Source organism: Phyllobates terribilis, unplaced genomic scaffold, assembly GCF_046119375.1.
Source record: "Phyllobates terribilis strain yellow unplaced genomic scaffold, ASM4611937v1 Scaffold_3__8_contigs__length_932513732, whole genome shotgun sequence".
Taxonomy (NCBI): domain Eukaryota; kingdom Metazoa; phylum Chordata; class Amphibia; order Anura; family Dendrobatidae; genus Phyllobates; species Phyllobates terribilis.
Genome location: NW_027362763.1, coordinates 344,805,702 through 344,830,490, shown reverse-complemented (window position 1 = coordinate 344,830,490; position 24,789 = coordinate 344,805,702). Strand labels below are relative to the sequence as shown.

Below are 24,789 nucleotides of genomic sequence, written 5' to 3'. Positions count from 1 at the left end.
TTGGCCCACTGGAGCCGTTTCTGCTTGTGTGAAGTGGATAGAGGAGGTCGACAGGATGGCGTATGCACAGCTGCAAACCTCTGAAGGACCCTGCATCTTGTTGTTCGGGGGACGTTGGAGGCACAAGCAGCTTCAAAAACTTGTCTGCTGCTATGACAAGGCTTTTTTGCCGCTGCTCTTTCAACCTGACGAAATTGCCTGTAGGAAAGAGTCCTCAATTTGCCCTTATCAGCACGCACACGTGTGTACTGTGAATCAGCTACATACTTCTTGATTGCCAAGACACTTCATCCTGATCATCGCACAATGTTGATTGTAGTCATGCCTTGACCTAAACACTCCACAATTTGTTGCTTCTCAGCAGCCGACACATCCTTTTTCTTTCCCATTTTGGCAGAAAATGTAGGCTGCTTAATAATGTGAGAGAGCCTTCTTAAGTAGTCTTGCCTTTCATTGGACACACCTGCCAAACTAATTAGCACAGGTGTCTGCAATTGCTTACAGTGATATAAAGAGCCCTGACACACATCACCATCAATGAGTTTAACTGACAAACAAACAAATTCTTCCCTTATCACTCCTAAACACTTTTTGCATAATAATTTGGAACGCAGTGTACATGTGCTTTTCCACAAAACACCAGTGGTTCACGTAGTGAATCTTACAGTTCTAACTTGCCAACCGTGGTCTGTATGGAATTGTTCAATAAAGGGCCCAAAATTAAGATAACATAGATGGGAGAGGTCTCTATGAATAGGAATTCCTAAGTATTTGATACCCTGTGAGGGCCAGGCAAAGGGAAAGTTGCACTGGATGGAATCCTATATGGATTTGGGGAGGGAGACATCGAGGGCCTCAGACTTCGCTGCATTGATTTTAAAATTTTACCATGTAACAAAGTGATCTATTTCAGCCATAACAGCAGGGATGGATATATGTGATTGAGTGATATATACTAGGACATCATCAGCAAATAGAGAGCACTTGTACTCGGTGCCTCCCACCTCAATCCACCTAATATTGGGGTTATGGCGAATTGATGAGAGCAGGTGCTCCGTCACTAGGATGTATAAGAGAGGGGACAGAGGACATCCCTGCCTTGTCCCATTGGTGATTGTGAAAGGTGATGAAAATGTTCTGACGCACCCCCTGGGCCTTGGGACACCCGGAGCCGGACCCTTTTTGGTGGATGCTGGTGGTTGTAGTCTTCGTGGCGGCGACCCGGTTCCGTGGCTCAGGGTGGTCAAACCAGTGGCGGAACTATTTATGTGGTTTTGATGTTTAAATGTCCGACTACGCCACCCGTGGATTGCGGTCAGAGTGAACCGCCGCTACAGGGCAGACCGCTGAGGCTGGTGTTGTGGGTGCAGCAGAGCGTAGCATAACTCCCCACGGGAGGAGTATAGCCTCAGGGCAGTGTATGCGGAGGATGGGGGTGATGGTGCAGGGCAGCAGCAGTAACGACACGGAGTCAGTGATGCAGTCCAGGACCTTTACTCACAGTTCTTATTATCCAGACCACGTCTGCAGGTAACGGCTGCCCACGTCGTACTGTGCTCACCAAGTGAGGGGCTCAGACAACTCCCAGATAACTTTGGAGCACTTCACAGGACCCCCTTTGTGTGTCCTTTGTCTGGCCTTTCTTACCAACACTTCTGTCCGGCTGCCTCGGGCCTCCTCTTGGTAAACTTGGCGCCAGTTTCCCTGACCCTATGTGGTGCCTTCCTAGCGGGTGTAGCGAGGGGCTGCGCCACATAAAATGTCAGAGCCTCCGGTTTCTAGCTGAGGGTCGTTTCCTGCCTCCACTAGTTCGGGGACCGGTCTCCCCCTTTGGCCTGACCCCTCCACGCAGGTGGATTCGGGCGTGCGGTGGCGACTCGCCCGTCCGCACCCCTGGGATCCCTTCATTCCTCGTTCCTGGAGCCTTCTCTGCTCCTCTTCCTTCCTTCTCCCTCTTCCAGGCCTGGGCCTCTGTTACTAGGCCCGCCTCCGGAGCAGAGCTCATGCAGAGCCCCTGCTCCCTGCCACTTCTGCTCAGACTTCTCTGCACTGAACTAAGATGGTGCCCACCTTTTATACTCCCTTCTCAATGCACCCAGGAACTGCTTCCTCCCTGCTCCTGCACTACAGGGTTCCCCTTCCTCAGTGTTCCCTCCCCCCACTCCAGCCAGGGACAGGGACTGTCGTGCCCATCTCAGGGGCATATTGGTCGCCCTGCCCCACGGCAATGTGGTGTAATGCATGCAGGTGTCGGGTCCTGATCCACACTCCATCCTTACCTGAGAGTGAGATATCACACCTCTGGGTGAGGTGCAATACGTCTGTAGCAACCGAGCCCTCAGGGTGCTACAGTTCCATTTATCTTCAGCCTAGGTGACGTATTGCGATACAGGGCCGTGATTTTGGCTATAAAAGGGTCCCCTAGACCCCTACCCCAAGCTTTTTAAGAGAATCATATATGGCGTGCCAGGAGACTCTATGGAATGCTTTCTCAGCATCCAACGAGAGTATCTAATTACAAATTTTTAACTGCATCTAGCCCAGGAAATACTTTGTGCCTAGTAGCAGTGTCTGCTAGTCAGCGGATTATCCCGGCTGTTAAGCAAGCTACACCACCTGTAGTTTAGACACTTAATTTTTTCAAAGGAAATGCTTCAGGACCATGGGATACTTAGTGAAGAACATCAGGAGGCACCCCAAGGCATAGGGGCTGGGACTGGCAGTAGGATGCCTTGCGGTGGACAGCCGAGCTCGATCCTTATAAAAGCTTTTTAACTGCAGCAGCTTTAGTGGACGCTACTGGAGCTGGAATTACCGCGGCTGCTGGCATGAGACTTGCCCTCCAATAGATCCTTGTAAATGGATTTAAAGTGTATTCATTCAAATTAGAGAGACAATTTAAATTAAAAAGCTTAGAGCTGCCTCCACCACAGGGGGGCTCGCTCGACCCACCAGCGGACAGGCACCAGTATTGGGAGAGGGGGGCTGGCCGTCAGGGTTCACCGCGGCTCTGGCACAAACCCGGCGACACGGAGGTGGCACGGGCAGGAGCGGACTGGCCGTGTCGGCTTCTCACTTTTTGGATTTTAGAAGGGCATGACATGCCTATATCTGTGTCTCCCCCTCCTTTTACTCCTCTACCTCTTTTATTTTCGCATGACTATATGTACTTGTCACTTTTCCATGTGTTAGTTATGTCTTCTGAGCAGTTTGTCAGCTTTTGGACACCTTTGAAGGTGTTTTCTATGTGTTTCTATGTGTTTTTGTTTGCCTGCCATTGGTTTTAACGGTGTTCGAAGGTGTTCGACGAACAGTTCGACGAACAGTTCGGCGAACACACGGGTGTTCGACGAACCGAACCGAACTCGAACACTACGGGGGTGGCTCAACACTAATGAGTATGTGTTGTCGTTTTTTTTTTCATATGTGTGTGGGATGTTTGCATGCATATAGTAGACTGTGTGGGGGTCATACTGTATTTAGGGGGCTGTTTGAGGGCTTATAATGTATATAGAGAGGCTATGTGGGGGCTCATACTGTATATAAGAGTCTATGTGAAGGTTCATATTGTATATAGAGAGGCTATGTGGTGGCTCATACTGTATATAGTAGGCTATTTGGTGGCTCATATTGTATATAGAGGGGCTATGTGGGGGCTCATACTGTATATAGGAGGCTATGGGGGGCTCATACTGTATATAGGAGGTTATGTGGGGGATCATACTGTATACAGGAGGCTATGTGGGGACTCATACTGTATATAGGAGGTTATGTGAGGGCTCATATTGCATATATAGAGGCTATGTGGGGGGCTCATACTGTATATAAGAGGCTATGGGGGCTCAAACTGTATATGGGAGGCTATGAGGGGACTCATACTGTATATAGGAGGTTATGTGAGTTCTCATATTGAATATATAGAGGCTATGTGGGGGACCATACTGTATATAGAAATACTGTGTGGGGGCTCACACTGTATAGGGGCAATGTGGGGGCTCATACTGTATGTGGGGACTCATACTGTTTATAGGGGGCTATGTGAGGGCTCATATTGTATAGAGAGGCTATGTGGGTGCTCACACTATAAATAGTTCGGCTATGTGCGGTCTCTTACTGTATACAGGTGGCTATGTTGTGGCTAATACTGTACATAAGGGGCTATGTGGGGGCCTCTTACTGTTAATAGAGAGGCTATGTGGGTGCTTATAGTGTATATAAATGGGCTATGTGGAGGCTCATACCATATGTAGTGGGCTGTATGGGGGATCATATTGTATATTGGGGGCTCAAAGTGAAAATCCTGCATCATGAGTTGCTGGATTTTCACTTTGTTTCTCCTGCTTGCTGCCAACACACCACTCCACCCAAGATTAACTCCATAAACTGAATTGAACATAGGTGAGCTGGACTTTTCTCTTTACAGTTGTATATTGGAGGCTGTGTGGAGGCTCATACGGTATATAGGGTGGCTGTGTGCGGGCTCATACAGTATATAAGGGGGATGTGAGCATACTTAATTCTGTTCAATATTAAGTGACACAATTAATATGAATATAAATAATAATTATAATAATATGTTACATATTTATATTGAGCAGAATTAATTTCAGCTTATTGGCTTGGCTCTCCGTAACAGTCGCAGCCACTTATGTGGCCCCTCGGTAAAATGAATTACCTACCCTGCATTACACTATACAAATTGCGGGTTTGTATTTAATTTACCTAGCCTTGGTGGTCTGTAGTCTTGGCAGTTAATTGGTGGTCGCTTCTGCATGTACATAGTGCAGAACTGAGGATCATCCACATCATTGCAGCACCAGTCGTACGCCTGAAGCTCTGCATCTAGTACATCTAGGGGATAAAACATTAATTTCATTGCATCTTTATTACAAGTAGCGTTGTTGTTTTATAATAAATGTTCTCACTCACTATTGCTTGAGGAATGGAAAGTCCATGTCCGTTCCTGGAAACCCTCTAAGAACTGATTCTTGCGGTAGTATACACATCTCACACCTGCATAGTACCAGTTAGGAGATGTGCTGCGGAAAAGTTTTATATAGTTTGACTCCCCTGAAAGTAAAAGATTATATATATATATATATATATATATATATATATATATATAATATGTGTAAGAAATCATTGCAAATACAAATAGATTTCAGAATAAAAGATGTTTTCTTACAAGATTTTCTTTCATAAAATCCATTGTACATTTTGAAAATAAGCTGCAGCAGAAATCTACAGATGATTCCTGCTGTGGTTTAGAGGACATGTCTTTGGTCCTCTAAAGTTCAATGTATCTAATTTCTGTCTCTTTAGTGCAAAATTTGTACAAAAAAATGAAGATTTTGTGACATCCACAACATACTGTAAGAGTATGGCCTTACATAGTGTATATTACAATAATACTGAAAATAAGAAGATGAAGAAGTGAAAAAAGAACATCAAAGAAAATTAATATAACAAAATTAATACAAAACAGTAAATTTATGAATAGCACTGCTAATCATCTTGTCCCATTCTTTCCCCTGTCAGTTCAGTTTTGACTTAATACAAAAATCTGAGGAAGGTTAGACTCAAATGATCCTTGTGTGGGCTGTCTCACAAAATACGCCTGGCAAATGCAAGTAAGATGCTTTGCTTAATTCTGAATAGGCAATATACTAACAACAGTGTAATGGAGAGCAGCCTAGCAGATGTCACCATGACTGTTCCCATTTCAGTTTAGGTAAATCCTATTTATAAGGAATAAGGCTCTGGGGTCTTTACCCGCTTTTGTTGATCTGTAGCGGGAATCAGTCTGCGCCTGCTGGAAAAAACAGGGGCATGACAGTAAACCAGAATTCCACTGTGAGGGATTTTCACGCTGATTATTGAACCAATTGAGACATTTCATACGACTGTTCTCCACTGCGGAATTATCCAGTTGGTAAATCCAGAGTCCTCTCATGTCTGCAAAAGTAAGAAAAGGAAATAATGCAGAAGTAGTAGATTTAGAATAATACAGCAATGAGCATTTTACAAATCTTTAGTTTGAACGTCATATCCAGTAATCCAGACAGTTTCAGAGCAGCTCTTGCAATCACTCTAAGGCAACGTTTGCATGTTCAGTATTTGGTCAGTGTTTCAGATCAGTATTTGTAAGCCAAAACCAAGAGTGGAACAATCAGGGGAAAAGTATTATAGAAACACGTCACCACTTCTGTATTTATCACCCACTACTGGTTTTGGCTTAGAAATATTGATGGAAAATACTGACCAAATACTGAACTTATGAACGTGACCTCCATCAAAGAGTTTGCAAGCCTGCACTCCTTGCCCAGCTACCTAGACTTCAGAGGCGGTTGGTTATCTTTAGGCAACACACAATAAACTAATAAAAATCCATTTGCTTTTGAGAATGGGAGGAATTTGTTATTTTGTTATTGTTTTTATCCATTTATAAAGAAGAGATATTTATACCTGTCAGTGCTCCTCAGAGCAAATCTACACCAGCAAAGGGCTGTCCTAGATGTGAGCTAGAATTTATACCAATTTCTGGTGTACATTTTAGTAAATATGTTAAGCCGTGGGAGGCCATGTCCAATACCGTTAAGCCTCATCCACTCTTAAAAAAGTTGCAAGAGCTACATGAAAACTTAAAAAGTCGCAATTTTTGGTGCTAGAAACAAGTCTACATTTCTGTCATACATTTTTTAATATGTGTGTTAATTGCAATAGAAAAAACTATGGAAAACATTGTTAGTGCCTCACCTAGAGCAAGCTGCATAAAAAGAATCAAAAGTTAAAAAATAAATGCCATAAAAAATGTAAAAAAAAAAAACAATTTGTGTTATTAGTTTGGTATTTCCTTACTGACTTACATTAAAGATCTGTCTAATTGTTATTTAAAAAAATAAGCAAAAGAAGCCAGAAAAACACAGTAAAAATGTCACCTTTACAAGTGCTAGCCATAGAGATATGAAGAAAAAGTAAAAGCACAAATATATCATCATGTTCTTTTAAGGTCGACCATATGGAAATGTTTGCCAGCATATTTGTTTTATATAAAAAATTGGACACATACCAGCATTGTTTCCAATATAGAGGTTTGGACGGTTTATATTCACAGCGAAGCCATCATTCTTGAAAAACGTATCCTTGTTCCCACTGACCATTGAAAAAATAGACAGTTAGTTTCTTGCCAAATCATGTTCTTGAAAATTCAATTATCAGCAATCCAACAAATTCTTATATCCAGGCATAGAAAGGCAGCTATGAGTTGTGGATTATTTAATGTTATATTGAGCGAAGTAACAGCATTAAATGTGCCATCTAGAATTCACATAAAGGCAGCAGCATTGCAAAGTGTGTTTCCATAGGTAAACCCATATAAAAGAGATTTTAAAGGAATAAAAAAAACTATCATCACAGGGTATTATTACAATTGTATGGGCATCAGGGTAAATAATTTTTACATGTATGTATAGCTCTGCTGTCTACATGTTGTAAACACAGCTGTGTCATTGACATATTACAGTATTCCCTTCTTCTACCTTGGATGGCATCAGTGGTGTTAATGCATGTAATGTATACGTAGTAGAGCTGTGTTTGCAATGTATGGACAGCAGAGCTGTATGTGACTGTAAGGACGGCTTTACACATTCAACATTCATTGTCCAAGTATGGACAGTGATATGTGGACCCGCAGTGAGTCTCCTGCCTGGGGCCCAAACATTCCAAATGTTTCATACAAGCATATGTGAAGCTGCTGCGCTCGGGTAAGGACACCCGAGGCTGGTCCAGACTGTAAATTTCGGATGTGTGAAACCAGCCTGAAATATATGCAACAAAGGTGTGAATTCATGTCTTAGGCCATGTTCACATGTTCACTATTTGGTCAGTATTTTACATCAGTATGTCTAAGCCAAAATCATGAGTAGGACAATCCGAGGAAAAGTATAAAAGAAGCACGTCACCACTTCTGTATTTATCACTCACTCCTGGTTTTGGCTTACAAATACTGATGCAAATACTGACCAAATACTTAACGTGTGAACGTGTCCTTAGTCTTAGCATAGCAGAGATGTATGTGTAAAATATAGATAGCAGAGGTTTGAAAGCAGGAAACGTGCATAGAGCAAAGCTGTGTGTGTGTTTATGTGAGTGCTTTCTTGTATGTATCCATGTGTGTGTGCAGCATAATATATAGGTAGCATTTGGGCGTATGCATGTATTGTGAGCATTGCAGAGTTGTATCATTCACACTGACTCTTGTCTACCCATTTTTTTTAGAAACAAATCCTCAGGCAAGGGTATGAATTGTCTGGACACTTGCTGCTTGGAGGCCATCAAGCAGTAACCCTGGGACTTTGTTCCCTTCCTTATCCACCCCACTATCAACTTAACAATCAACTAGTCAACTTAACTACTTCTGTACTGAAATAAACTTTTTGGACAGCTTCCTCAAGGTACAAAACAATAAAATTGAAACGCCCCAGTACCAGAAGCCAATTGACCATCCTACATTCCTTAATTCAGACAGTTTTCATCTCAAACACATAAAAAACTCTGTCTACAGTTAGGTCATCATATACAATCAGATAAGTTCCAACTCTACAGATTAAAACAAACACTTTAGTGGCCACAGAAAGACCTTTTTGAAAAAAGGACTACAAACCAAGAACAATTAAAAACGAGATTGGAAGAGCCACCAGAATATCAAGTAATCATCTTCTACAATACAAAACTAAACACAAAGCAACTCGTGCCTCTAGTAGTTACCTACAATCCAAATCTGGAGATAATGAGGGGAGCTGCACCGATATTTCCAGACCCCGCTCTTCTGTGTTTTAGGTAGCCCCCAAATCTAAGAAGCATCATTGTCAGAAGCTTCCTGTCCTCTTCAACAACAAAAGGAACATTTCTCTGAAACCAGAAAAAATGTAAAACCTGTCCATTTATAGTGACGACAGACAAGATAAAGATCCCCAAGTTACGTCAGCACTACAAAATCCCAGGTACTTTCAACTGCCAGACGTCTAATGTAGTGTACTTAATTGTATGTACTAAATGTCTGATTCTACATGGGGTCTACATGTAGGTGAGACAGGGCAAAAACGTAGAACAAGGATGAATTCTCATGACATGAAATTGTTGGTATTAAAAGGTAACTTCAAATCCCAAAGAGACAGCAGAGTCTGAAGAGTCTGGGAGTACAAACTTATGACATCCAGGAACACACTTCGAGCATGAATGAATGTGTCGCATGGATTTATGTCTTTCTACATCAACTAAGGAATGTGCTTCTCAGACCTGTGGGGGCATCATAACACTAGACCAGATCTCAATCATTGGACAATAAAACATTCACATTTCTTATCTATAAACCGATCCAATATTTACTTCCACAGCTGTTTCTCCCCATCCCACATTAATAGTTCTGCTTCACATCACTTGTCTTCGTTACTGCACTATTCTATGTCCTGTTGTGTTTAAATATGTGACGCTTCAGAATTTGTGCTATACTATGCCTAATGAAGAAGTCTGAGTAGTCTGGAAAGCTTGCAATTTGTTACCATCTTTTCAATTAGCCATTAAAAGGTATCAATCACTGAGGACTCTCAAATCTTAATATTTTACTATCTACTGGCTAACACGGTACAAAGATATATTTTTCTTATCCCACATTTACATGCTTACTGCTGATGGCTGGGAATAGATTAGACACAGGAGCAGGGCAGAGGGGGTGGAGGTTGATAATGTGAGCTTTGCGACACTGAGTAGAGGGGGAGGGAAAGCATTTATAATATTTATCTGTATCAGCGTCCTGAGAATGCAAATACAGTTGAAACTGAAGGTGGCAACATGCAGGCCTCCTTCACCTCTGGGTGCGGTCACAGTCACATCATCTTATGTGTAATCAGTATGTAGTCCAGGCTATTTAATTAACTATAAAGTACAACGAACAGAGAAAAATTTTAAGTAGCAGAGTATCGTGATCAGATACTTGCTTTTAGGTTTATTCCACATCGCAGATGGATTCTCGTTTGATACTATGAGTATACATACTATTCTTATAGGCACTAGTTATTACTAATATTACTTGAGGTCTGATCATTCCAGCTTGGTATTCCAGTGTAAGGAGGCTTATAAGCCATGCAATCCTCCTCTGGGAAATTAAATATGCAAAATGACTCTTCAGGGAGGAAGAGGACTTGAACGCCAGTGCTAGATATTGTAAGTTGCAATCCTAAAGTCAATATCAACCCTTTTATCCTAAGTCATATGGCAAGGCTCGTTAAAGGGTCAATATTGACTTTTAGGATTGCTACTTCCAATAGGAGGCACTACAGTTCAAGTCTTCTTCTTCTCTGAAGAGGCACTTTGCATAGTCTGAGCCAATAATATATATCTTACCTGCAAAAGCCAATTAGAGGTCTTGGGTAACGAACTATTTCATCCCAATTCATTCCACCATCTTTAAACAGAATAAGCACAAAGGCCTGGAATCCATCAGTGGTCAGCACAGCCTGGTATATATTGGTCTTAAAATGAGAAGAATACATAATGTTATTATATAGAAATGTACAGGGCACCATAATGGTTAATTTTTCTAAGTTCTGTACTATAATTAGAGTTTCTTCTCACCTTGTTGTCGTTTTCCTTTGCTGGATACGCAGAAATATTCTCCCAGGTAATCTTCAATGTCCACTGAGCTGTGTATGAGATCTTGAAATTTCTGCTAATAGTGTTCTCAACTTCAGGAATGACAATGCCATCATTGTTGGTGTATTCCTGAAAAGGGACAATTATTAAATATTCATTACACTATGTGGATTACACTCTTCACTTCCCTTCACCAATTAACCAGTGTCATAAACTTACCTGGTAGTAAGTAGTTCCCACACCTTTAGACAAGTCTGCATCACTCCAAAATGCAGCAATGGTGGCCAAATCATATTTTTCACTGAATCCATTGACTGGTGGGTTAGTATATGAGAATATGCTGTTTCTGGATCTCGGGAACACAATCAGACCATTGTCTGTGTACTATAAGACGCACATTTTAAGATTAACATCTCACATCTATTGACTGAGATAAAGCATTGATCCCAAACATTTATACTTACATAGATAAAGTTTTTTAAACTGTTTCCAAAGGGAAATCCTATTTTTGGCTGGAAAACTGGAGAGGTAAAATCTATTGTTCTTCGGTTGTAGTTGGTATCATGTACACTTGTTCCATATGGAAAAAGGGGAATGGCTGCAGTGAAAAAAATACATTTATTTTGATATCATTAAAAAATAATCACCTGAACATTTCTTATTATTTCTTTTTATCTGTTCTATAAAAAGCAAGAAAAAGTTGTAACCAAATATCTGAAAAATAGAACGAAATGTCCGGTATGAGTGTTTCACGTCAGTAAGTATGTGTATTTAATAGTTCTAGAAAAACAGTAATACAGACTCCACTTTAATTAAAGGCTCAGATGCAGTAAAGACTAGTTAGCGGTATAATTGGTGGGGATATCAGTAATCAGGCAATCATTTACCATGATATTATGGAATATACTGGTGATTTGTCATAAAATTCCAAGATGGGATATCACTTTTAATAGTTTTATATGGAGTCTTAAAAGTGTTGTCCGGTTTAAGCAAGTTATCATCAATTCACTGGATAGGTGATAATCTATCCTAACCTATGGCAAAGGTCTGAGCAGTTAGAAATTTTTATCTCCAATAGGGAAAAAAGGAACAGATGGCTGGGTGCCCAATCGCCGCCCCATTCATTCTCTATTGGGCTGCCAAAAAACGCCAAGTGCAATGCTCGGCAGCCCGAATGAGTGGAGTGATGGTTGAGCATGCGCATTGCTGCTCCATTCTAACAATGATAAAAGTTTCCAGCTGATCGGTTGGACCCCCACCATTTAACAAGTTATCACCTATTCTCAGGACAGGTGATAGATTGTGGCATTTGAAGACCTCATCCTGCTACATAAAAAAAACCTTACATAATAAATGTAAAAAACAAAATGTATATTGACAAGTGACATGCACCCTTTCTTCAATACTTACAAGCATTGACATTTCCAGTGGTGCTTGATATTGTGCTTGTGCTTATTGTAGTTGATATAGTAGAATATGTTTCATTATTGCTTGGCGTTGTCCGTGGGAAATCAGTGGTGGTAGTTATTGCTAAAAAATATTATAACACCATTTAGTATGTCACATTTGCATTAATAAACAGAAGCAGTAATCAGCAAACATTTAGGTATGTAAAAGTGACAGTAGAAAAGTGTCAAGTACTTACCAGTACACTCAAGTCTTCCATCACCTTCATATCCAGGTATACAAAGGCAGGAGAAGTTTCCAGGTAAATTAGTGCAATTGGCATTTTCAGCACATGGACTTCTTATATTAGCACATTCATTGACATCTAAGAAATGTAAAACAACATCAGTAAAGTAAAATAATTGAATCATAATGAAATGGTTCAGAGTAGGGTATGCTCATTTCCCCCGTTGTTCAAATACATTTGATATTGTGTTTTTGCTGCTCTTTAAATCCAGATATTTTTGTATATAATAATAATAATAATTTTTATTTATATAGCGCCAACATATTCCGCAGCACTTTACAATTAAGCGGGGACATGTACAAACAATAAATTCAATACAAGGTGAGACAGTTTAACAGTTACATCAGGAGTGAAGTCCCTGCTCGTAAGCTTACTATCTACAAGGAAATGGGGGGACACAGTAGGTGAAAAGTGCTTGTTATTTCAGGTCAGGCAATTATAATAAGTCGGGATTATCATATAAAGCTGTATGATCCGGTCATCAGCCTGTATGTTCAAGTGCAATACTCAATTACCGAGTGCAGTTATCATGTGCATGGAGGGTGTAGAAACAGATGAACAGTAGGGGGCAGATTCTGAACAGTATTTAGGAGGGAACAGGGGAAAGTTAGTTTATTCTCTTCTTATATTAACATACATTTTGTTTTTTAATTAATAGTTATAAAGGAGTAACTTGTATCATTTAGGCCCCGATACAAAATCTGTAAGAAAATCCCCACATGCCATGTGAAATCTATTATACTGGTATCTTAGGGCTCATGCAGATATCCATGGATCTCGGACTGCAATGCGTAGACTGGCCACAGAGCATGACAGCCTCCTAGATATACCTGAAGCTGTCACGCACAGGTAGGGAGATCCGCGGCCAGTTTGTGCATTTTGGGTCTGTGCTAGAACAGATTTAATACAATTGAGCTAGGAATGTTGATATGAATGCGGTTTATTTCATCAACACATTTCAAGGTTTTAATACCTCTTCATCAGGACCGAATCACAATTGTTGATTGATTGTGGTTTTGTCCTGATGAAGAGGTTTTAAAAACCTTGAAATGTGTTGACGAAATAAACCACATTCACATCTCATCTTTGTCTTTGATCGTACTTTGGACCTTTGGCAGCGCAGATTCTGAATCACCACATTCCTCATTCAATTGCATCAGATCCTATTGGTGACCCCGCAGCAGCCTTGAAATGCTTTCTAGAGACGTTGTGACTATCACAACCCTATCAGATGAGGGCATTTTTTTTACTTTTTATACCCTTTTGTCACTGGATAAGACCCTATTTTGCGCTTCTTCTCTCCCCTGTTTCTCTATTTTATTTTCTCAGTAGATTTACATGTTTATGACTACTACTTCTGCACCTCCTTTAATATTACTTACTTGGCAATCGGGCTATGCTCACATATTGCAGCCATGGTGTCTTTTTGCCACAGTTTTGGTAAAATCAAAGCATTTTTGCAGCAATTGTTGAAAAAAAAGCAACATGACCTCAACATGTGAAAGCAGCTTTAGTCTTTAACTTATCAATGCAGTTGTTATTGTGATCTTCTTTGTACCCAGGTTTACAATCGCATCTGTACTTTCCAGGTATGTTAAAACATGTGTCATTTTCATAACACAGAGAGGAATTATTTGTACATTCATCAATATCTGCAAGTATATGAAACTATTTTTATTAACACCTACATTTTAATAAATGTATAAAATAATTTGTTTTATGTTTTTTTTAATTTGTATCTGAAAAAAGCTGATAAGTTGCTACCAAAAGATGTATAAAAATATATAAGAAAGTACACTGTACCATCACACTTGGACTTATTCTCTTCATTCACTTTGTAGCCTTCATTGCAAGTGCAAGTGTGTCCACCAGCGAAATTGAGGCAATTGTGTTCACAATATGTTGTATTTAGCTTGCACTCATCAACAACTATTAAAAAAACATATACGGTATATTAATTAAATTGTGACATTAGATATACTATTTTTGAAAAACACATTCCTTTTTAGTTTCTTAATTAATAAGGAATCTGACTTTATTTGAAATATAAATTGGTATAAAATGAACGACTTTTTTGTCACCATAAATAAATATAACCCGTAAGTCGCTTACCTGTACAGTTAACACCATCTCCCGTGTAGTTTTCCAAGCATTGGCAATAAAACAATCCGGCCACATTAGAGCATATGGCATTTTCTGAGCAATTATTCAATTCAGGACTAGAGCACTCATTAATATCTAAAATTAATCAAATGAAGATATTACCATAATTGCATTGAATATTATATCACTATAAATAGCTGTTAATGCTAACATGATGATAAAAACAGGACAAAAAGTAATATTAGAAATGTTTATGACTTTTTCTGTCACGACAGTACAACACATTCTATCCAGATTATGCATGTCGCTGTTTTGGGTTATATTCACATAAGTTTTTTACAAAATTTTCAATTCATCTGTTCTATTAATTGTTTCTATTAAAGGGGTTGGTAAACAACACCTACTCAATCACTATGTTTCCCCCTTATAAAATAATAACATGTATACTCACCTCCGATGCGGGTGCCATTCCAGCTGTGTTGTCACTGGCTCTCCAGAGCCATAGTATCCCTGCGTCCAATCAGTGGCCACTTCATTATCCTCTCCTTGGGATGTAATTGAGATTCGAAAGAAGCGAGAGCTGTGACTGATCTCTCATTTCCTCCAGATGTCTGATTAGTTAAATGGGGGAGGGACTGAAGCGGCAGCTGATTGGGTGCAGGGATCACGTGACCTAAAAATGTCATGCAAGCACAAGGAAAGACGATGCCAACACCGCTAGAACGACACCCATACTGGAGATGAGTATTGCTGTTATTATTTTCTAAGGGGAAAACATGGTGATTGAAAAGGGGTTGTCTGAGTAGTGGACAACCCCTTTAAGCGTTCTTTCCTCTGCAACCAAATGGATTTTTAAAAGACTTATTCAGCTGCAATGCACCAAAGTGCCATGTGTGAATACAACCTTAAAAATTATGTAGACTGTTGTAACCATTTTTGTATTGATTTATTGTGTTTTACTAGTTCAAGAAAGGGCCATTTATCCACGTTCCTGACAGGCACATTTTCATTTTTTCATACATGCAGTTTAAAGAACTGTTAAGCTTTTTCTTGTCCGAATATTTTTAGAATTTTTTCATCCTTTTTTCGTGATGCTTGGGTCTTCATTTTTATGTCACTGTCATATTCTCTTTTTTTTTCTTTCTGTTTTTGTAATATTGGGCAATACAGGAAAATATGGGAAATATGTGTGTGTTTTTCACATTTGAAATTTTTAAAGACCACTGAAATACATTTAAAAACATGTTCCCTTTTCTGTGACAATTTTTTTTATGTATCGGACAGGTTTTTTTCAACAGGAGCGGGCTTGTAACATTATATATATTTACATGCTTTTCATTTATTTATTTTTATTATTTTTTCATTTATTTTACACATAAAATAAATGAAGGAATGAGTGAGAAGGGGTCATGGATATTGGCCCTTCCCAGCCTAAAAATAGCAGTCTGCAGCTGCCCCAGAAAAGGCTCTTCTATTAGACGCGTCAATTCTGGCACTTTGCCCGTCTCTTCCCATTTGCCCTGGAGCAATGGCAATTTGGGTAATAGTTTTGGGGTTCATGACAGCTGTTTTATGTCCGCTGAAATTAAGACCAGGGGTTAGTAATGGAGTGGTGTCTATAAGACGCCCCATTACTAACCGCATAATGAAAATTAAATAAAGACACACAGAAAAATAAGTCCTTTTATTGAAATAAACACAGAAAAATGGACAGAAAAGATCTTTGGGGGCGTTTCAATATGTAAATACATTTTTATATCCCTTGTAACTAGGGCTGGTTTACTAGCCCCAGTTAAGTGAAAACACAGCTTGCTGGCCGCAGTGCAGCCAATCAACAAGCTTTGCCGGTGTGGGAACTTCCGGCTCAATTACAGCCATGGCAAGTATTGGCATGGCTTTAATTAGCCGGGGTACACTGTGTTAAAAAAAAAATTGACATGCGTTCCGCTCTATTTGTGCTAACCAGCACAATTAAAGCTGACAGCTGTGGGCTGCCTTACCCAGCCGTCAGCTTTATGTTGGCTGATTATAAAAAGTAGATGGGTCCCATGCTATGTTTTTAAATTATTTAAATATTTTTTTTTTTAAAAACTGCGTGATGTCCCCCCATTTTTGACAACCAGCCAAGCTAAAGCAGACAGCTGGGGGCTGGTATTATTAGAATGGGAAGGAGCCATGGGTATTGGCCCTCCCCAGCCTAAAAATAGCAGCACTCACCCACCACAGAAAAGGCGCATCTATTAGATGTGCAAATTCTGGCACTTTTCCTGGTTCTTCCCACTTGCCCTAGTGCAATGGCAAGTGGGGTAATATTTGTGGGGTTGATGTCAGCTTTGTAATGTCAGCTGACATCATGCCCGGGGGTTAGTAATGGAGAGGTGTCTATCAGACACCCCATTACTAACCCCGTAGTGAAAATTAAATAAAAAAGACACACACTGAATAAAGTCCTTTGATTGATATAACCACACAGAAAAAACTCCTTTATTTGAAATAAACACTCCTAACCCTCTTTTACCCAATTATTAATGTAAAATTAAAAATAATAAAACAACATATTCCTCACCTGTTCGACGACAATCCATTTGTCCCACAAAGAAGCTAACTCTGCTTTATCTGGATTGCATGGCTGAGCGATGGCATGATGCGACCGCTCAGCTGTGAATCCAGGAGACACTGAGCCTGAGAACTGCTGCCTCTGACCGGTGGTAACCTCAATGACGTCACCGCAGGTCAATGAAGCTGCGCTATCACGCTCAGCATTTACTTGATTCACGGCTGAGCGGTCGCATTATGCAATCCAGATGAAACACAGTTGGCCTCTTTGTGGGACAAATGGATTGTCGTTGGACAGGTGAGCAATATGGTGTTTTATTATGTTTAATTTTACAGCAATACAAGGGTAAAAGAGAGTGGGGAGTGTTTACTTCAAATAAAGGATTCTTTTAATGTGTATTTTGTCCAATTAAGGCTACATTCACACAATGCGTATTTTTGCGCTCTTTTTTGCGTGCGCTTTTTCAAAATACGCAATGTGCTTTGTGTCTGCCGGCAAAGTGAATGGGAAATTCACTTTGCCGTTCAGACACTGTGTAATTTTACGCAGCGTGAAAGCGCAGCTGCGTAAAGAATTGACATGTCAATTCTTTACGCACGGCGGCCTGCGCTTTCTCCCATATTGTTCCCATTATAAGCGATGGAATTACGCAGCGGTGTTCGCACACTGCGTAATTCCAGCGCTTTTTTACGGAGGTGCAGGAGAAATGAAGGATGTGACATCACACGGGGGCAGCCCTAGGGAAAACAGGAACCGAAAATCCCACTATTTTGGGATTCTTTGTTCCTGGTTCCCCACCGCTGCTCACGTGTGATGAGCATGGACACCTTCAACAGATTAGCCATGCTGTATACTCCAGTGTATAATCTCTTCTCAGTAGACACTTTTTTTTTCTTTTTTTTTTTTTTCAACAAACTTTGTCGGTCTTTGTAGTGTACACTGCAGAAAAAAACGCATGCGTAAAAAAACGCAGCAAAAAACGCAGTGTGTGAATGGAGGTGTTTTTTCTACCTGCGAAAAAAAACACAGGTAAAAACTGCAGGAAAATACCTGCACGTAAAAAAAAGCAGCAAATACGCAGTGTGTGAACATAGCCTTTAGGACTTTTTCATGTGTGTGTATTTATTTAATTTTCACAATGGGGTTAGTAATGAGGATGTCATATACAGTACACGCCTTTCCATTACTAACCCCTGTTCTTGATGTCAGCAGACATAAAACAGCTGACATCAACCCCAAAACTATTACCCCAATTGCCACCGCACCAGGGCAAGTGGGAAGAGCCAAGGCTAAGAACCAGATTTGGCGCATCTAATGGATGCGCCATTTCTGGGATGGATGAGAGCTGGTGTTTTAGTCTGGGAGGGGACACCTGTGACGATACAGAGTAAAATCTTAATTATGCCAGACATACTTTCTGATGGCAAGAGCAGCATTCCTTTATTTTTATGTTGACTCTTTAATCTCTGTTCTTCTTTAGCTGATTAACATAGGCTATTATTTGTATAACCCGGAATGTTATCTGCTCTTTGATTCTGAAACAATGATGTGTATGTACAAGAGCCCCTGTGATACCAACTATGTAAATAGATTATCTCAAACAATGATAGGTGAGCCCTACACCTTTACCACTGATATGTTATATACACACTAAGCTTTGGGGAAGGAGGGTGAGAGCAGCTCTGCCATTCAGGGGGCTGAGCCCAGAGAAGCAGAAGAGACATGTGTTTCTGAGACAGAGGGAGTCTTGGGAAGGAGAATGAGAGACATCCTCCAGGACAGCAGATGGATTGCATGGCATTACCAAAAAGACACAGATTTGAATTCTAGATTATTCTAGCCTAAGGGTACCGGCCCTGACTGGAAAGATTCGGATCTGCTCCATTAACCATCAGAGACATGGATACATTTTGGGGAGTCGAGGAGAGGACGAAGAAGTCACCTGGCCCCATGGATATGTTGTTTTTGGGTTGCTAGGAGGGACCCACTGGTCACCTATAACCCATGGAGACATTTGGAGTTCCCAGAAGGGACCCACAGGTCACCTGACCCCCTGGAAACTCTTGGAGAGGTCAGATTTGGACCCTCGGGTCTCCTGGTCTTGTACCTCAATGGACTGCTAACTTCCTAAGCTTGCTCCTCCCTTCTCTCTGTGGGGGCCCGCCAGAAGCGGGGGGCCACTGGTTGAAGTAGTCGTCCCTGGAAGTCTCCAAAGTTGCGGCTGTTCTATCCCAGGCTGGCAGAGCGGAAGGGTGAGACTGTGTAATGCACCATATTGAGCATTTGCTGGGACTGTTCTATGTGTTTATTATCCGCTTTGTGATTCAATAAAGTATTTCCACGCTGTTTTACCCTCACCCTGTGTTGTCTGAGTAGCATTACACCCACCGAAGATCCCGGGTCTTCACAACATTATTAATAAATATTAACAGACCAGGCTTACATCTAACGAGGAACTGGTGGCAGCCCTACCAAGCTGATAGAGTTTTGTTTCACTGGTACTAGTGAAAGGGGCCTCTCAGCCAATGAGTGAGTGTGGCGCAATGTCAGCGACTGCATGGGCCACGTCCTCTCCCTCCCCATGCTTCCTTGGACCTGTGTGAACCGGGGGTGTCTGTTTGAAACTGTGCCAAGCTGATCTTACATGTCCCCAAGGGGTAGAGCCGAAGTACGAATGTGTGTCATGCCTGCGGCGCGCCCCTCGGCATCTCATCGTGAGGACCTGTGTCGCGGTCAGCTGATCATGATGCGGGTACCTTGTGATGCCGACGCCATGGGCCGCTCCGCCTGTCATGACGCGATAAGCGTCATCAAAGGTCCTCAAACAGATTGATCAGAACACGGATATCTGGATCTGTGCACGTGGTGATTGGTGTGGGCACATTTAAAAAGGATGACACTGACACTGCCATATAGTCCCTGACGAAAGTTCGCCGAAACGTGCGTTGGGGTGGATGTACACAATCCAGCCAGTGGTACGCTCTGGGCTTCCTATATGTAAGGTAGCTATATAGTCTATTCTACACATTTAATCATGGTTTACCAACTGCCCCAAATTGGTGGGAATGTTGGAGTGATAATTTTGATTGGAGCATGTGAATGTAATCATTGACAATAATTGACGGTACTGTTATGCCATAAGGGCTGGCGGGTTGTTACGTCCATTTTTTCTTGTACATGGCCATTGGTGTTAAAGACTCCTTATGCAATTGAACAGATTTTTTTTACCAAGATACGTTTAATAAAGATATATATATTTTTACATCAAACAAATGCTTATGGGCTTTATGTCGTGTTTTTTCCCATCCCCTTTTTTCAGTTGTTTTTGCGATGCCCTTTTGCTAGTTGTCAATGAGTCTCCCCATTGTGGTGATATATCTTTTATGAGATTATGCAGACTCTTCTGTGGTTTTTTAATCATGTCCCCAAGGGGTGGGGAACGTTGGGGCAAGTGAGGACACCGTACCACGTGATCCCCCTGACGTAACAGTAATGTCAGGCGGGGTGGCGAGGTGCGGGTTCATCACTGTTTTCAGAATTAATTTAAAAACATAAAGGTACACAGGGAGATGTAAGTGAGCAAGGACCAAACAAATCAGACAGAGTATGAAGTGCTTCACATAAAAACATAATACATGAAAAGGTGTTGAAGAAGCAAAAAATACTTTTTAAAAGAAAAAAGTTAATTACATGAGAAAATAAAGTATCCCTTACAGATAATGCAACAAGAGCAAATAAATCAAAGTAAATACAACTCTAAGATCATACATATAATGATTATAGTAATGGGAATGTCCATCAGATACTCTTAACAACCCACTAATTATTTATTGCAGTTTAGACAATTGCTAAGGTGACTGATTTGCTATGTGACAGATTTAACATGCCCTAGAGAAGTTTTTACATCAGTGCCTCTCATTGTTATACTGATAGTTGTATGCTGATGTACCGTGGTTATCATTAATTACATTATTAGTATGATATTAGTTGTAGAATTTCACCTGGTATTCTTGTCTTACATGTTTATATCAGATCTATGTGCCTCTCTGGCTAGAACACTATTGTATGTGATCGGACCATTTAAAAATGGAAAACACAAGTTGTCATAATCTTACTTGTCCTCATTTTTTCTTCTCTCCATCTTTAGGCTACATGGTAAGTTTTCCCGCTGGTGTAGAACTTTATTACAATGTGATATGATATTACATCAGCCGTATACTTACCCTCGCAGGTTCCATTTACAAGTATGAATCCAGTATTACAAGAGCATTCATAGCTGCCATTAGTGTTCATACAGGATCCATTTACCCCACAAATGGTGACATTTTCAGAACACTCATCGATATCTGCAAAATTATATAAAGAAAATGTATTTGCTGATAGACACAGTAGGTTATTATATAAATTGTAGCATGTACAGAGCGTCCAGCTGTAAAACTTGTACTTGTAGAACCTCGGACATCTATTATGTGAGATAAGGAACGTATATGCTCACCCGTACATTCCTTCCCATCACCAGAGTACCCGTCCCTGCATGTACAGATGTAGGAGCCGTCAGTGTTGGTACAGTCCGCCCAGGGACTGCAGTCGTTAGTTGTTTTACACTCATCAATGTCTGTGCAGTTTTCTCCACCATACCCTTGGTGACAATCACATCTGTATGACCCAAGCGTGTTGGTACAATTTGAATGGAGAGGGCACAAGTTTTCATTTTCCAGGCATTCATCTATATCTGCAGTGATGAGTAGAAAAATCTGATAAGCAAAATGCCATAACAACTGTGCAGGTATTTAGTGGTGACAGCCATCTTCATTATATGTATAAGATGTTGTCCCAGGCTGATAGTTGTTTTCAATTTCAACATGATATAATAGTATAATAACTTTACTGCATTATGTAAAGATGTCCAAGTATGCATTGGTGTAGCTAGAGTCCTTTGGGCCCAACGTCAAAATTTGGACCTGGGCCCCCACCTCCATGTTAGTCAGATATAAGGGCCTTTGTAGCGTTCTAAATCCAATAAAGACTTGTGTGTAATTATGTCCCCATCATTGCACTTTTCTGTAATAATGCCCCCCATTCTAGCCTCTTCCTATAATAATGTCCCTCCTCCTCTCCCCTTTCTGTAATGATGTCCCTAGTCCTGTCTCCTTCCTAAATAATAACCTGCGCCCTGTCCCCTTCCTGTAGTAATGTCCTCCATCCTGGCTGATGCCTGTGCTGTAATACACTTCAGCTGAAGTAGGCATAGGCAGGCCCCCTTACGGCACAGGTCCGGTCACGGTCGCAAACTTTGCCTTGAGCTGTTGTATAGCATTACATATACATATGTATATTTTTATATAAATGTAGATTTGTGCAGCAACTTCCCGGTGAGTTGATCTGCCAGTGCGCGCAGTTGAAAGTACCTGTACATCCAAATAACTTAAAGACAACTGGGAAACCCATAAAGTAGAAGAAGACCAAGTATAAACCTTTCTGAAATATATAAATATTTAGAAAACTTAAAACATTTTCTGACTAATTTAGTGCTGAAATCTCTGGCCCTTTAAGAGAAAGAGCCGGAAGTGTCTGGGGAGTTTCACTATTTGACAGCTTCTGTTTTCACTTGGGATGAACACATACATAATAAGGATCCATTAGGAATCCAAAAGAGCTGACTCTTTTTGGTGAGCAGGGGAACCACACTGAGGAGGGAATCATTACAACCAGTGTCTCTCACTATGGATGACCCCACACATCTATGCATTTATATATTGAGAACTGTGTAATGCTTATTCAGAACACAGAGATTAATTATTTGCACATTCATCAATACCTGTAAATATATGAAAATATTTGTATGAATACCTACAGTGGTGGCCAAAAGTATTGACACCCCTGCAATTCTGTCAGATAATACTCAGTTTCTTCCTGAAAATGATTGCAATCACAAATTCTTTGGTATTATTATCTTCATTTAATTTGTCTTCAATGAAAAAACACAAAAAGAATTGTCCTAAAGTCAAATTGTATATAATTCCACACCAAAACTAAAAAAGGGGGTGGACAAAAGTATTGGCACTGTTTGAAAAATCATGTGATGCTTCTCTAATTCGTGTAACTAACAGCACCTGTAACTTACCTGTGGCACCTAACAGGTGTTGGCAATAACTAAATCACACTTGCAGCCAGTTAACATGGATTAAAGTTGACTCAACCTCTGTCCTGTGTCCTTGTGTGTACCACATTGAGCATAGAGAAAAGAAAGAAGACCAAAGAACTGTCTGAGGACTTGAGAAACCAAATTATGAGGAAGCATGAGCAATCTCAAGGCTACAAGTCCATCTCCAAAGACCTGAATGTTCCTGTGTCTTCCGTGCGCAGCGTCATCAAGAAGTATAAAGCCCATGGCACTGTGGCTAACCTCCCTAGATGTGGACGGAAAAGAAAAATTGACAAGAGATTTCAACGCAAGATTGTGCAGATGGTGGATAAAGAACCTCGACTAACATCCAAACAATTTCAAGCTGCCCTGCAGTCCGAGGGTACAACAGTGTCAACCCGTACTATCCGTCGGCGTCTGAATGAAAATGGACTGTATGGTAGGATACCCAGGAAGACCCCACTTCTTACCCCGAGACATAAAAAAGCCAGGCTGGAGTTTGACAAAACTTACCTGAGAAAGCCTAAAACGTTTTGGAAGAATGTTCTCTGGTCAGATGAGACAAAAGTAGAGCTTTTTGGGAAAAAGCATCAACATAGAGTGTACAGGAAAAAAAAAGGCATTCAAAGAAAAGAACACGGTCCCTACAGTCAAACATGGGGGAGGTTCCCTGATGTTTTGGGGTTTCTTTGCTGCCTCTGGCACTGGACTGCTTGACCGTGTGCATGGCATTATGAAGTCTGAAGACTACCAACAAATTTTGCAGCATAATGTAGGGCCCAGTGTGAGAAAGCTGGGTCTCCCTCAGAGGTCATGGGTCTTCCAGCAGGACAATGACCCAAAACACACTTCCAAAAGCACTATAAAATGGTTTGAGAGAAAGCACTGGAGACTTCTAAGGTGGCCAGCAATGAGTCCAGACCTGAATCCCATAGAACACCTGTGGAGAGATCTCAAAATGGCAGTTTGGAGAAGGCACCCTTCAAATATCAAGGACCTGGAGCAGTTTTCCAAAGAAGAATGGTCTACAATTCCAGCAGAGCATTGTAAGAAACTCATTGATGGTTACCGGAAGCGGTTGTTCACAGTTATTTTGGCTAAAGGTTGTGCAACCAAGTATTAGGCTGAGGGTGCCAAAACTTTTGTCTGGCCCATTTTTGAAGTTTTGTGTGAAATGATCAATGATTTGATTTTTGCTTCATTCTCTTTTGTGTTTTTTCCTTGCAAGCAAATTAAATGAAGATAATAATACCAAAGAATTTGTGATTGCAATCATTTTCAGGAAGAAACTGAGTATTAACTGACAGAATTGCAGGGGTGCCAATACTTTTGGCCACCACTGTACATTTTAATAAGTATATAAAATAAATTGATTTATGTTTTTTTTTTATTTGTATCTGAAAAGCTAAGAAGTTGCTACCAAAAGATGTTTATAAATGCATAAGAGAGTACACCGTACCATCACACTTGGAGCTGTTCTCTTCATTCACTTTGTAGCCTTCATTGCAAGTGCAAATGGGTCCACCGGCAGAACTGAGGCAATTATGTTCACAGTATGTTGTATTTAGCTTGCACTCATCAACTGTAAAAACACATATAAATGATCATTACATTCTGACTACATTTTGTAAATATTTAATG

At 40.6% G+C, this 24,789-nt stretch overlaps 1 protein-coding gene across 9 annotated transcripts in view; it reads right to left on the bottom strand.

The window, feature by feature from the left end:
* LOC141259357 (uncharacterized) overlaps positions 1 to 24,789 on the bottom strand; it is a 374,844-nt gene that overhangs the window by 108,634 nt on the left and 241,421 nt on the right. For 8 of the 9 annotated variants that reach the window (XM_073675221.1, XM_073675224.1, XM_073675223.1 and 5 more), the window contains 15 exons: positions 24,608 to 24,730; positions 21,499 to 21,735; positions 21,227 to 21,349; positions 14,456 to 14,581; positions 14,147 to 14,272; positions 12,296 to 12,421; positions 12,061 to 12,180; positions 11,115 to 11,248; positions 10,870 to 11,034; positions 10,633 to 10,779; positions 10,402 to 10,529; positions 7,070 to 7,152; positions 5,773 to 5,955; positions 4,930 to 5,070; positions 4,723 to 4,851 (listed from right to left, as the gene is read on the bottom strand). In XM_073675221.1, the coding sequence (XP_073531322.1) occupies positions 4,723 to 4,851; positions 4,930 to 5,070; positions 5,773 to 5,955; positions 7,070 to 7,152; positions 10,402 to 10,529; positions 10,633 to 10,779; positions 10,870 to 11,034; positions 11,115 to 11,248; positions 12,061 to 12,180; positions 12,296 to 12,421; positions 14,147 to 14,272; positions 14,456 to 14,581; positions 21,227 to 21,349; positions 21,499 to 21,735; positions 24,608 to 24,730 (2,091 nt within the window). The remainder of the gene's footprint in view (positions 1 to 4,722; positions 4,852 to 4,929; positions 5,071 to 5,772; positions 5,956 to 7,069; positions 7,153 to 10,401; positions 10,530 to 10,632; positions 10,780 to 10,869; positions 11,035 to 11,114; positions 11,249 to 12,060; positions 12,181 to 12,295; positions 12,422 to 14,146; positions 14,273 to 14,455; positions 14,582 to 21,226; positions 21,350 to 21,498; positions 21,736 to 24,607; positions 24,731 to 24,789) is intronic. The other variant, XM_073675227.1, reaches the window with a different exon arrangement.